The following is a 14,888-nucleotide window of genomic DNA, read 5'->3' as shown; positions in this document are numbered from 1 at the left end:
CTTTTTTTTTTTTTTTTTCATTGCAGAATAACAAACTTAATAAAAATATATCAAGATTTGTGGTGCTTAAGAGACATTTTTCCTTCAGAAAAGGAAGTACAAAATTAGTATGTGTTTTATATAGCACAGCTTCCAGTAGTTGCAATCACAAACCTTATGTTTTTGTAGCTATTAGCGGCAAGAACAGCAGGAGATTGTACATCTTATGCAAATGTGCATCTCATTCATTATAAGTGCTAAACATAATTAAGGTACCAGTCTTCTAATTATTACCTACCTTACCTACCAAGATCAATTGCTCATAAACCAGCATGAGAGGCAGAGTCATCTCAGAGCAAATCCTCATGAACTCTGTCTTTTTTACCTGCTGTTTTCAAATCAATCCTAAGAGAAAGAATTCTTGTTCTATTTTCCCTTCAAATATTAGGATTTTTAAAAATATGTGTAGATGTTTTTCAGTAAAATATAATTTTATTATTTTTAGCATGATAAAGAATACCTAGTATATTACTTAAAGACCTTGATCAGAAATCTGAACCTTAATATAGAATAAGCAGTACATATTAGATTCTTCTGATATTTCTGATTTTTAACTGAGCAGAGATTTCAAGAGTCTAACCATAAGCCTTTCTATCTCACATTCAGAAGGATGCCTTGTTGGATCCAAATTTACACAGCCCTTGTCTTGTCAGATTCCCTAGGCATTAGTGGAGGCATCCTGTCTCTCTTATTTCCTGGAAGGGCATATCTTATGCCCTTTCAGAGAACTGGCAAGCCCAGTTATCATACCACTTTACTGGCCACTTGCCTCTGGGGATACTAGCTATGAGGCTGCTCTAGAATTTGTAAATAATACTCTCTTTCTGGTAGGCTGAGTATAGACCCAACTTCACAGAATCCCAAAACACAGATGCTCTTTACTTGTCACAGGAAATATGCAGATATAAACAGAAATAATAAACCAAACATACGTTTAATTTCCTCATCAGTTTAGAGAGTTCAGATCAGTCCCCAGGATTATTGTATTTGCCATGTGGCTGCATCATATTTTCTAGACCTGAAGCCCTTATGGATCAGCATGTTTTCTCTCATTATCACTGCCCCAGCAACTCCACTGGATGACCCCACAGGCTTTGTTATAAAAACCTATCTAACCATTTCTTTCTTTTGCGTAAACTGCATAAACTGTGTGTGTTTTGCCTTTCAATTTTTTTGGTAACTGTCCTTTCAATCATCTGCTTTTTCACTTCTGCTTGTGCTCATTGGGAAACTTTCAGGTTTACTGTAAAGAACTGCTTTTCTCCCCTTACTGTTTCCCCTTAGTTTGGCCATTGTTGCCACAGTAGACCTTCTTGGTCCCAGCTAATTTTAAAAGGCAATTTAGGGGAGATGGTACTCACAGACTGCATAACCTTAAGAAAATCACAGAATAGAAAAGTTAATTTTCCTTCATTAGCATGGATTTACACTTCTTTCTCCTTATATATTCCCAGAATATAAACAAGTGTAGGGTTGCTGACTTGTGTCATTTGAAATGACAGTACTTCAGAGCTGCCCTAGCCAGGATTATTATCTGCCTTTTGTGCTGATGGAGACATAATTCTAATTCATTTAAACTCTTTCGGTTTTGGAATAATGAGTTAGCAGCATGTAGCTGCTTTGTTTCACTGCCTACCAGAGTGTAACCTTCCATGTCCTACTCCAGAAACAAAGGTTTATTTGAAAAGGATTAAGGTTGGAGGACTAAGGCTGCCCAATGCAAGTCCTGAAAGCAAATGAAATGCCAAGTTTTTATGTTCTTTCCAAACCAGAACCAAATACATTCATCGTTGTATTTTCACTAACAATGTAAGAAATGGAAGCTTCATAAACCATTCTATTCTGCATCTGAAAGATATTGTATAAGCCGCATTTATGCCTCACTTGAAAACACTAGAATGCAATAGCACTATCAGAAATATTAACTAGTGCTCAGGGTTGGCAAGTCCGTACTGCTTTGTGTGATACACCTGTCATCCCTTTCCATTTCCTGTAATCTGCTCTTGTTGTCTTTCTAGGATTTCTTGCTAAAAGAAGAATATAAAGCCCTGGAGTATAATCTAACAACAACTGGGGTGGAAGTGGACAAAGTAACAGCTTTTTGGGATGAGGTCAGTACTTTCACCCAAAATAAATTCAAATATAGAGTACAGTTTAGTTTTTGTTTTGTTTTGTTTTTACTGATATTTTCCTTGGCATTCTCTAAAACCAGCAGACTGCACACCTTCAGTTTAACTGTCTTCAGCTAACAGCAGGCAAGGAATATGTGGCAAGTAATGAATGCATAATATCAAATTATCAACAGCTGAGAGACTTTGAAAGAGGCTTTTTAGTAAATGTTAAGGCCTGTAAGTTATTTTAGATTTAAACCAGCCTGGACACAAAATCAACCCAAGCAAGTTATAAACATTAGAAAGCAGTTCAATTATAGGAGTATTTTATTTATGTCTACAAATTTAGGAGCAAATGCAATGCATACATTAAAATAGATATTATTATAAGAATATAATAGATGGTTTATGGATAGGAAAAGAAATGTCAGCAAAGTAAGTTTGCAAGTCTTTGTAAGTCTATAGTAGGATTTAAATTTCTGCATATGCATGTGCTATTCATTTTTTATGTACCTACACACACACAAATATGTATGTTGCAGGGAATTGGAGAGCTGTTTGTAAAAGCAAAACAGGAAAACAACAACAGCAAAGGTCCTAGCAATGACAACAATCTCTTCTTCAGCAATTTTCCCCTTCATGCATCTCCTGTTCTTCAGGATATAAATTTCAAGATTGAGAAGGGAGAGTTATTAGCTGTTTCTGGATCTACTGGAGCAGGCAAGGTATTTCTATTTCTGTTGTTTCAACAAAAGTCACGTCAATTTTAAGGAATAATAAAATGGTATTTGTAGCTGCAGGAAAAAGTATGAATAACATATGTTTCAAGAAAATGTCCCATACTTGTTTTAAATTTTTCTCCGTGGCCAGTATGAGAAAGAGTTTGCCAGGTGGTTTTTGTGGTTTTACAAGGATACAGACTTAGTAAGGAAATAGCAATTTAACTTACAAATCTAAAAAACTTATAAAGCTTGACACTGATCAGTCTGGTAACTACAATGCAAACCCCGGATATGTGGCACGCCTGGTCATATGGGCTCCGCTTCCTACAGTGTGTAGCTTAGACACACACACTCAGTCCCATATAAAAGCCTGTGGAACAAGTCTCTGGAGGCACTGTTCAAACTGGTGGTTTTCTGAGAAAAGTTGTGGTTTAGATAAGTAATAATTTTAGAACTGGAAAATGTTATCAGTGCATTTAGTTTGAAGATAACACATCCAAAAAAACCTTTTTACTATGAAATGAGTTTTGATATTCATATTAACTACGAACTGCAAGGAATTAGACAGGTATTTCAGCTTTAGTGGTTCTTTTGAGAAGTGAAAGTCAAAGCAAACATTCATTATGCACTTGGCAACTTATCCTGCTTAACAAATTGTCAGTGAACATATTCTGATTTCCTTTATTTTTATTGCTTTGGACTCTTTTGGGTGTGGAAGCTCAAATCATGGAGATCTTGGGTAACCTGTTCTAGGCATCCCTGCTTGAGCAGGGGGAGTTCGACAAGATGACCTCCAGGAATCCTTTCTGACCTTGACTATTCCGTGCTTCTGTAATTCCACATGAAATCTTTGCTCTGTTGAAGTCAATGGCAAAGGACCCATCAATTTAAATATGGTTAATGCTTTAATATTTCTCAGAAATGACACCAATACAAAAGAACAATGGACTGAGAACATGAGGTTGATGATATGTTGGATTGCATTTTACTATGATAATTCTGAATTAACAGAAGAGTTTTCTTACATTGCTCAGGTCCCTATTAACCTTAAATGCCTATTGCTAAAGCTGATACTTGTCATACCAAAATGTCAGTTACTGTAGAAAGTTTTATATATATCTCATTTATTCAGCTACTTAAGGAATTTAGAAACATTCAGATCACACTGAGCAGTCTATGTGAACATTATATATATACAACAAATCTGCACTTTTCCAGGCAATCAAGATAAAAATTTTATAATATCATCTGAAAGATTTATGTAAAGTAAGATTTACACTTAATTCCCAAGCAAAAGAAGTTTCTCCTTTCCTTTCACCCTCTTAATTTATGTTATTTTTCTTGTTGCTTAAGGCTGGTACTGTAAATTCCAGGAATTGTCAGGCCTCTGGAACGTACTGTGTACTTATTTTTTCTATAATTGCTATGAAGCCTGATATAAACTCTTTAATACAATTTCACTAGCAAAGATTATTCATTTATTTATTTAATTTAATTTAAAATACAAGACACTTTAAATTAAAGCACAAAGTGGGTTAACATCCAGTGTGCAAAACATACTAAGCAATTATCCTTTGCAAGATCAAAAATTTCTTACTCAGCTTTTGGGAAAATTTAGATACTGGTATGATGGAAAGACATCTTGTGAGACTCCCCCTACCTATTGTATAACCTGTCAGGTTAAAGGATCTCTGGGGTTGAGAAGATAAAATTGTGACTTGGATAGATTTTTAGATCTTTGGCTGTTAAGTCCCGGCTTTGTTGACTGTTTACTAGTGATAAGAACACCATTGGAATGCCTTTGTAACATATTTTTTCCTTGTATTTCTCAACTCTGTTCTTTGATCTAGTAGCTAGTGATGTGTGACAAGGTTACTAGAAGCTACTGATTAACTTTGAAATTATAACATGTCAGTACTGAAGTTGCAATCAATTCTTTTATGAAGGGAAATTGTAAATATGCTTAGGTCATGTATTCACGTAAATGAGTTAACAGTTACAGAGGAAACTTCAGATCACACTGAGCAGTTTGTGAGCAATTAAATCCACAGACAGAGAAATTGCACTTTTTAGGGCAATACAGATAAAAGGCTTATAAACACTAGCAAGACTGTAAACATGAATAGCGTTGTACAAAGAACAAGTGAATAGCTACTCATGTTAAAATATTTCACCAGGAATACTAGTAATACCTGATGTCTATATGGCTCTCATAGATACTCACATTTTTACCTTGCAAAAGTGATACAGTTTTAATTAAAAATACATGCTTTTGTGGCAGCATGCGTTGTTTACAGGGCATCTTAGTTCTTCTTGTTCAGTGAATGAAGTTTCTCTCATTTCAAGGGCCTTTCAGATATACATGTCATAAAAATCTCCACTAATTGCTGCTTATGCTAAATTAATGGTTGTAGAGACACTCGTTACAGGACAAAAGTACCATCCTATTATTTTATTTTAGTAGAGTGACTCCCCCTTTGTTTAGCATTTGTTATGGTCGTACAGATCTGATATATTAACCATTAAAATATTTTTTTCAGACTTCTCTTCTGATGTTGATAATGGGAGAACTGGAGCCTTCTCAGGGTAAAATTAAACACAGTGGAAGGATATCCTTTTCACCTCAAGTCTCCTGGATCATGCCTGGAACAATAAAAGAAAACATAATTTTTGGTGTATCCTATGATGAATACCGATACAAGAGTGTCATCAAAGCCTGCCAACTCGAAGAGGTCAGTCATCTAGTAATCTTAAGATTGAAGCGAAAAAAAAATATATATCAAGGAGTGCAATTTTAAGTAAGCAAGACATTTCTGAGGTTTAAGGAACTCATCCCAGCATTCAGAGTTTGTAGAACTCAAGTCAGCCCATTGCCAGCTCCTTCAGAGATACACTGAAGGTGCTTATTCTGGGAGCTAAATAAGCTGGTTCAGCTATTACAAGGTGACTGTGTTCTTAGTCTTCCTTGCTGACTAAAAACCCAAGTAAACCTGATAATATTGAAGAAATGAGGTAAAAAGTATTGTTTCTACATTTTTCTCATATATTTATATAGAAGCGTATGTGTGTACATTACTTCCCATATATAATGCTAATTTCTTTAAAATTTTGAGAAATTAGCCTTTCTTTCATGTCTCAAAAATGTTCTGGAGGTATTTAGAATGCTGTGCAAGAAACATGAATTATTTAGAGGAAAATTTTGACTGAACTAGGAACTTTTTAATGTATGCATGCTGAACATTTTCAGTCTGGAAATTATTGCAGGACCAATCTTTACGTGCCATGCAGTCCATAATGCAATGACGTTGGAATGTCCTTGTGTTTGTCTGATGCTGCCAGAGGGTAGTGTAGGAAAGGACACCTTTTCACATTGAAAGATATGAAAGGATCCAGCATTTTATACCTTTCCACACTTAATGCTGTGTCATAAGATCAGGCATTTTGTCAGTAGCCTGTAGATGAAAACAATAAATATTTAACTGTGCTGAATAGGATCTTTCTTTAGACCACACAGCGAAACATTTTCCTTAGTGCCAGTCAAGCAAGAAAACAATAGCCAGTCTGTTTAAAAGTAAGATGAAGTTACTGCATTTTATCTCAGAGCAGGGTATAGTTAAGTGATAAAGCAATCTGTTCTTATATGCTTGTGGTCATTTCAGCCTGTGTTTGGATTGTGGTTTGCTGGAAATCTTCTTTGAAAGATTCTGAAGACAGGAGAATTAGCAACTTCTGTTTCAGGATTTCTGAAGCGAGAACTCCTTAACTCCAGTGTTAAGAGCTGTAGTTAATGCCAAAGCTCCAAGAACCGACTACAGCAATTTGAAACTGTCCTTGCTCAAGGAGGCTTTCCAAGCCAGGCCCTTGCTAGAGCAGAATGTGGTTGGTTCGGTGTTGGTGGGATGGCTTGTTGTCTCTGTGTTGGTGGGACAGATCAGTGTGTTGGTGGGATGGCTCTGAGTCTTCGTAGGCTGGAGCTCCTTTATTCTCCAAACAGGCTCAGTCAAGCCAGCTTTGATCTGTGTTGGTGCAGCTCTGTGCTGAGTGATATGCTTCACCTCCTGGCAGAGCTCATTATTTGAGACCAAGTTTGATATTTATGAGGATACTTTCTTCTGTACTGAACCTCAATAAATTGGGTTGGACTGAAGAGAAGGCAGAATGGTTTGGAATCAATCCAAATGCATTACCTTGTTGCTATTATTGTGCTTGTTAGTCTCACTAAATTTCACATCCAAGTTACTAAATAGGACTGAGTATAGCAGATTTAAGGATGGATTTCAAATATTAATTCACCATTTCTCCCCTAGTGTGCATTTTTTTAGGGTTTTATTATTACAAAAAGGGTTAGTTCTTTGTTGGTTTGGGGCTGTATGTATCCCTGTTCCTCATGAAGGAGTGATACCTGAGGATTTTTGCCTAAAGGAGTACACTTCTCCTTCTCTGCAACTTTCCTGGATAGTTTATACAGTTCACTTGAATGCATGATTGTTGCTGAGTCTAGCTCTTACATGGATTCTTAAAGGTAGACCAGGGTTTAGTGATAAAAGAGTTTGTTTCCTTATTGAACATATGTTGAAAGTTGGTTAAAATAAAACTCTTAACAGTGACTAATTGAGATTTTATTTCAAGATCCATGCTCACAAAGAATTTTGGGGGGAAGACCAAGCCATCTCCTTTGACCCGTGAGTGAATGGACACGTCACTACATGTATCATGTAGTAACACACCTATGAAATGTCCCTTTTGCTTTTCTATCTCCACCTTCACCCTATAGAGGAAGCATGCTGAAGAACTGACCCAGAGAAAGCAATAAGTACTATTCCTAAATTCAATGTCTTCCTTGTCTTCACTTGTGCCAATAAAATACCACAGGTATTACCACCAGTACCACATATTACCACCACTCTATAGTGGTCATGCCATAGCATATACATAGGTTTCAGGCTTCCTGGCACACAGTGTTCTTACCCGTCAGCAAAATGGGACACTTAGGCTGGGTGACTTCATCCAGGGTGCTCTGCACTTTGTTTTAGGTCAATGCAGATATGCAAACAATATTAAGTAAGTGTAATTTAAATATTTTGGGGGTGCATGAGAGGTTTTGTTTGTTTGTTTGTTTGTTTGTTTGGTACATAGCTGACTTGCTAAGGAGTTATCATTTGCAACACCAGGCTCCCCAGGGATGTAGTCACGGCACCAAGCCTGTCGGACTTTAAGATGCATTTGGACTGTGCACTTCATCATGTGGTCTGGAGGAGCTTGCTACTCCTCCACTGATAGCCTTTTGTGAATACTTTCAACTTCTAGATCAAACTAGTCCAGCACAGATCACTAGTCCCCACTATCGTTTACTCATTAGTCTTTTTGAAATAACCTGTATGAATGGGTTGAATTCTGAGTGTGCAGATATTATTACAAATGTATTACCTTTAACATCACAGGTTGACATGCTATAATAGAGAGAAGCCAGAATCTGAACTCTCTTTTTCTAAAGACAGTCCCCAATAGACAAGCTTAAAAGTACTTGAAAAATAAGATAAGATGAACTGGTGATGCCTTAGCTTATGCTGCCTTTCTCTTTTTGACAAGGTGTTTTACCCTTTTTATCAAGTACTTTTCATCACACATGATAAAAATCAATTAGCAAGAGAAAATGATCTAGCGCTAGCACTTCAAATTAAGGTCCAATTAAGTATGAACAAATTTAATACTGAGAACATCATGCATAATTCACTGCTTTTTATTCACTTTGCTGAATGGCAGCCACTGGGAGATGTGAACTGGATGAGTTTATATGTCTGTGGAAACTTGCTACTAAATTTGTAGTAATTCCACAAGTGCAGCTACCATCGAGGCTCAAGGGTCATATTAATGTCATGGCAGGGACAGCATGAATATAAATGAGAATTTTTAATAGCAGTTAATGGGTTTGCAAAATCTTCATTACTGATGTAAGGATAAATGTGGAAGGAACATGGCTTGATTTTCAGATTTTTAGCATGAAAAATCATTATTAATAGCACACTGTACAAAGGGTGTGGGTTTTTCTTTTGTTTTTATAATTTGTTGAGTTAAGAAGGTAAAGCCTTTGAACAGTTATTACAGGAATCTTCAGGGATGCAAGCTGCTAGCACTGAACAAAATCATCTCAAGAGAATGCATTCTTCTAGTCAAGACTGCAGAAGTAGGCCCATTATAATCATCATAGTTAAAAAGTAAACAAGCACTGTATCACATTTGAAGAGATACAATAATTAATATGTTTTAAAATCATACTTTTATGACTTCTGGTTTTGCCTTTTTGAAAGCTAAGAGATGTTTTTCCACCTAGTTAGTTCATTCGATCCCTCAATGGTTACCTAAGAGGCCATAAACACATAATGGCAAACTACCTTTAAGAGGCTATCACTCTTAAAGTAAACACATGTTCTGATTTGACAGGCACCAGCTGCTCGTGGATGTAATGTTTAACATGGCATGCAAACAGAGGAAGTGTTTCTATGCACAATCAAATCATATAACAGTACAGAAGAAGTTCGTGGCCAGATTCTGTCTTTTTTGAGCTGTTTTTACAGAGAGTATGATAAATATGTTTTCAATTAAGACCATAAGAGAATAGGTAAAGAAAGAGATAGCTAATATGCCGAGCCCTGGTTTGTATTCCTGCATGTTTGGCATCTCCTCACAAAGGCTGGCATCCATCCTCGTGTGACCTGTTCTCCATAATGGATGCCCTGAAATGGAAGCACATATCCTTACTTGCATCTTACTGTACTTCTCCAGCCTCTTTTATCCGTGCTGATGGTTTGTTTTTTTGACAGGTGTCCTACTAGTCTGCACAGAATATCAGATCTGGAGCTGATGCAAATGCACAATTGAACTAATCCGCAGGGGTTGTGAGGCGGTTTGACAGCTTTAGTCAGACAGTGAGTGAAGTGTTTAGTGCTGTTGTCATGCCCATTGTTCACGAGGGCTATTGACACATTAGAAAGCGGAAGAGAGGAACAATAAGGACTCAAACCTGGAACTGAGTGCTTCATAGTAAGCAACTCTCTACAAGCGGATATTAAGGGGTAGCTCGGTTACCTAATCATGTAGATGCCTGCAGTGTGGACAGCCATGGAGGAGCAGGTTACCTGGGCTGTCTTCAGAGCTGGGGACAGACACAGGCATGCCAAAGTGAAGTTCATCTCATCTAATATAATCAACTAAAATAGCATAAATTAATTTCCTGCATCTTTTCATGGATTTTTTAGAGAGAATGGGTAGCTCAATGTCTTCACTACAAGTAGTAGGTGAGTTGAGTCCATACATGAAAAAGATGTCTGAAAGCTGCCAACCCTTTAGCTAACAAGAAAACATAGTAACTGTCAGATAGTAAGCAAAAAATAAAAAAAAAATTAAAAAAAAGCTAGAGTAGAAAGAAGACATTTGTTTATAAAAAATTGAGAATAGGTCACTGGAAGTGGGAGCAAACTTCCAGAAATGTGGTCAGTTACTTGGAAGAAAATACCAAGAATTTCCTTTCATATAAAGACAGTTGATATCTTTAAATTAAGATTGTGTTGTAAAATATCAGTTCTTGTTGAAACAGAAATTGTGGATTTGATATAAAATGTAATTTAGAAGGTTTTTTTATATATTTTTAATAATAATAATAAAAAAAGCTGTTCATCCAACATTTGTTTCACTGTTAGGTGAGTTTATTTCAGCTGCTTTAAGGTGCACTAGAAATTACCCCTTGTTCATTTTGCAGAAAGTGTAACTTTGTCCCGATTTTCAAAAAAGCTATGATCTTGAAAGTAAGACAGGTCTTGAAAGTAAGACAGGTCTGAACTAAACTTCAGATTCTGATGTTGTAAAGCTTTGAAATCAAGTTCTGTGTTTCAGACTCACTAGGGAACATTAAGTCTTAAAAGATAAGAATTTTCAGTATATTTGCCTATCTTGGCTCTTGGGTAACCAGATTGAACATACCAGAGACCTCATTTTCCTAGGCCGGAAGCCAGAAAAACAGATCTCTTCAAAGTATTTCAAATTAGAAATTACTTTTAAAATTAGTATTTTATTTAGCTATGTCACTTTTCTCTAACCACCTATGTTCTCTGAAGCTCAGGCTTAGATTTCAGCTGAACCATTTATGAGGGATCCAAGATCCAAAATCAAAAGTTTTGTTTTCACAAAAGTTTGTGACCTTCAGCAGAATGTCAGACTCACCCAAAACCCATACAAATGCTGGCAAAACTTGCTTTAAAATATTCCTGAGAAGCAGAGTTTTGAAACATGTGGGTAGGTTAAGCACAGGGTAAGTGAATTAAATATGATTCCAGAAGTTACACGGAAGATAGGACAGCATCCAAGATAATATACTCTGTGCCTAATACAGAGAGAGGGGCAGGGAGAGCTCTCTTGACTGAAACAGGTTTTTAACCAAATGATATCAACATAGAACTTAACACAGTAGCTCCATTAAACATATTTTTATGATTACTGATAAACTGCCTGAAGTTTTTGCATTTAGTTCTTCAAATCAGTATTGATTTGTCCTAAGTGAGATGCTCTCTTGCTGAAAGGAAACTGTGCCAGCCTATCTACTTTGAGCCTCGAGGGAACCAGCTGCTCTAGCAGCTGACCTGCCCATGCTTTTGGGCCACTGACAAGAATTTCAGTTAGAGGAATCTGCCAGTGCTGGTGGATCATATCAGTGCAAGATGAAAAAAGTATAAAGGTAGCCAGCTTTTGGGTTGTTGTGTCTGAGATGCAATGGTTGTACTGGGAGATTTGACATAATATGTGGACTTTCAGCCTGAGAGAGACATTTCCATCTCAAATTCATTTTCTGAAAAGTTTTGCTAATCACTGAACTCAGATCTAGAGGTTTGTTCCAGTTCCATTTTTATTTCTTTGGAATATTAGAGTTAAATACAGTTGCTTAGAAGCATAGAAATAATCACAAGTGAGAAAATGTTATATTTTCATCTTATAAGAAAAGAGAAAAAAAAATAGGGTGGAGCAGCACTGCAGCTCCTGTTTGAAGCCCTTGGCACTGCTTCTGCTTACCTTGTGTTTGTCTTTATTTGGCCTTTTATGCCAAAAAACCTTTGGTAGTTTTCTTCTAATTTGTTGCAAATGGTCTAAACTACAGAAAGGAAATCGCAAAGCATGTTCAGAGGCAACTTCTCCCCAACACAGGGAGGAAGAAGAAGGAGAAAAATGGAATATTTTGATACGGGAGAAGGAGGTAGCAGCATGAATGGGCAGAACTGTAAAAATAAATATGGGAAATATTAATGCCAATGAAAAAAAGGACAGGGATAGAGATGGTAAATACATTGGTACTGTAGAAAAAAATGGTAAAATAGAGGGAATGGTTAGTGAGTATCAATTGGAGACAGTCAAGACCACTGCTCTCTTCCATCAGTTTCACAAATGCTCTTTTTCTTTTTTGGAGGAGGCAGAAGACAGAAGATCTTTAAACACATCTTTAAGAAAGAGGGGCCCCACAAGTAGCATGCATATGTTCTGTCATTACACCATTACAACTCCTGACATAGCCTTGAATATATACAAATCGTATAAATATAAAGCTTGTAAGTCAGTAGTCACTGATTGTTGAAAGGTCTGCTTCTTAGAAACTGTTTTTCTGGCACGCTCTATTATGATAATAGTTGCTAAAATGTGTTCTTAGCATGAAGACATAAATCTATCAAACGATTTTGATAACAAAGAATTTCTAAGCAAAAGAATCCAATCTCAGTTTTCCTTTTTTTTTTTTTTTTTTTTTAACAAGACCATATTCATTATTTACTGTGAAAAATATATTACCTTTATATATACCTATTTATATTATGTATAAATTATATACACTATAATATATTCTTCTATACTAAGTCCACAGGTGATCTTACAATTTACTGCTGAAAAGATGAATATGACATTTACACCATTAAAAATGCAAACAGATATTAAAGAGTATCTTCTACTTGGGTGTGAGACATGTTAGCTGGAATTAGAAGCCCTCACAAAAGAAATTAATATCTATGGGATCTGTGTGTGTGTTCTTCTCTAAACATTTAACTACAATTTTCTCAATTTCAGCATTTAGAAACTGATATGTTAAAAAAAAATCTAGTAGATGCTTCATTAGTATGCTGGATTTTGTGCTGTCACTTCATTACATTACATTACACATCATTACATTAGGTTTGTCCCTGGCTTGATTTCACTTCCTGCATGAAATGACAGCAAGGATGTATTTGGACAAGCCCTATGTACTTTTTTACAATAGGTAACACATGTTCCAACAAATAGCATTGTGCGTCTATTGGAATACTTCACTCTGTTTACTCCATTGAAAGAAATTGCTAAACATTTTTTAATTATTATAATTACAGCCTGAAAAGTTCTTTGTCTGTTCCATGCCATATATTATCCCGAGGTGAAGGGTAGAAGAGAACAGAAGGGGAACTCATTAAAATTTTGATTAAAATTCCATGTTGACACACCTGCAAAGAAATGTATCTGTCAAAATTCAACCACCATATTAAACAATGGGAGTTATGAAATTAATTTCAGTAGGACTAGGATTTTACCTTGTTTGCAGGGGGATATATACTGGGTTCAGTACTTCCCTTTTTATTTTTAATTTTGTATTTTGTATTTTTTATTTTATTTTTTGAATAAATAGTAGAATCAGGAACCAGCAACAGCACCAACACATTTGCAGGCTGTAGTACTAGTAGAAATGGGAAACTGTTGAAATCAGCTTAGATATCTGGACATGTAACCACAGATATCCTAATGTCCAGGTGAAGACATTGGGTAAATGTCAAATGTAGAGATGCATAACGATTCCCATGTGCATAGTGAAACCAGAAGGGATCTGAGCAGGTTTTCTCAAATAAATGCCTTAAAACCTTTATGCCAGAATTTCATATATTCTCTCTAAATGCTTCATGATGACTTTTTCATGTTCAGATAACCTTGCTTTAAAAATGTTGCCACGATTCTTTGCATCCTTCTGTCTGCAAATACCTTAGCTGTCACGTTAAGTAACAAGGATTTGTTGTGTGGCTCTCCTCTTACAAGATGGAAGTAACTAGTTAATGTTAGAATAATTTGAAAATCACCTGCAATAGCTTTTCCATACATAAGAGCCTCTTGATTTTAAGGTCAGACTCCTCTGAGCCAGGAAGTAAATGCTATTATCAAATAAGAGAACTGGGAGAATCTCCCATTTCCTGGCGGATCAGGCAGTCAATTTCTAGTCTTTGAGCTGCTGGACTTTAATCTGTCACTGATCCAGGGCTGAGCAGCATTGTTCACTCTGTTCCTGAGGTCAGGGCAATTTAGAGGGAAGGAAGAAGGAAACATTTATCTGGCAGGACTTTTATTTATTTATTTGCTCTGGAAAACCACAGGGGCCTGCAATGCCCAGAAGAGAATGATCAGCAGTCCAAATCTGAGTAGAGGTGATCAGAATTGTATTATATCTGGTTTCATATGAAATGTTAACTCCTAGAGAGCAGCTCAGCTTACATCACATTGCCCTGGTTGTCTGGGGAGCTTGGCATCCGAGCCTGAGTCTTGGTGTCCCAGCACTTCTCTGTACACACTGGGAATGATGCAAATTGCATGTGCAGAGCTGGAACTGATTATTCTTATGCTGATACCACTGCCGAAAATGGGAGTCCTGGGTTAGCTCGTTGCAGACAAGATAACATTTTCTGGCTCTGCCGTAGGGAGACTTTATCCCTTTCCTCTACCTTTTTCTCTTCTATTCCACATCCTCTCCACCACTGTTTTAGTAGCAAAAGTCAGTATAGTTCTCTGACTTGGCAAAGATTTTGATAACCTCCAGAACAACCTAAGCTTGTTTCTCCCACCAAGTGGCAGGCACCAGCTTTCTGATTTCATACATAGTAATGCCTACAAAAAGCTTCATGCATGTCTTCTGACGTTTTACTCAAGGAAAGGTAGCAAACCCTCCTTTGCCTGAGTCACAGTTCTCACTTTA

The 14,888-nt window shown here is 36.6% G+C and overlaps 1 protein-coding gene across 2 annotated transcripts in view; it reads left to right on the top strand.

Moving 5' to 3' along the window:
* The window catches only part of CFTR (CF transmembrane conductance regulator), an 88,107-nt gene that overhangs the window by 26,221 nt on the left and 46,998 nt on the right, over window positions 1–14,888 (top strand). For both annotated transcript variants that reach the window (XM_035319480.1, XM_035319486.1), the window contains 3 exons: window positions 2,058–2,150; window positions 2,693–2,875; window positions 5,413–5,604. In XM_035319480.1, the coding sequence (XP_035175371.1) occupies window positions 2,058–2,150; window positions 2,693–2,875; window positions 5,413–5,604 (468 nt within the window). The remainder of the gene's footprint in view (window positions 1–2,057; window positions 2,151–2,692; window positions 2,876–5,412; window positions 5,605–14,888) is intronic.

This window comes from Oxyura jamaicensis, chromosome 1 (genome assembly GCF_011077185.1).
Source record: "Oxyura jamaicensis isolate SHBP4307 breed ruddy duck chromosome 1, BPBGC_Ojam_1.0, whole genome shotgun sequence".
Taxonomy (NCBI): domain Eukaryota; kingdom Metazoa; phylum Chordata; class Aves; order Anseriformes; family Anatidae; genus Oxyura; species Oxyura jamaicensis.
Note: the sequence above shows the minus strand (reverse complement) of the source record. Positions and strands in the feature narration are given on the sequence as shown.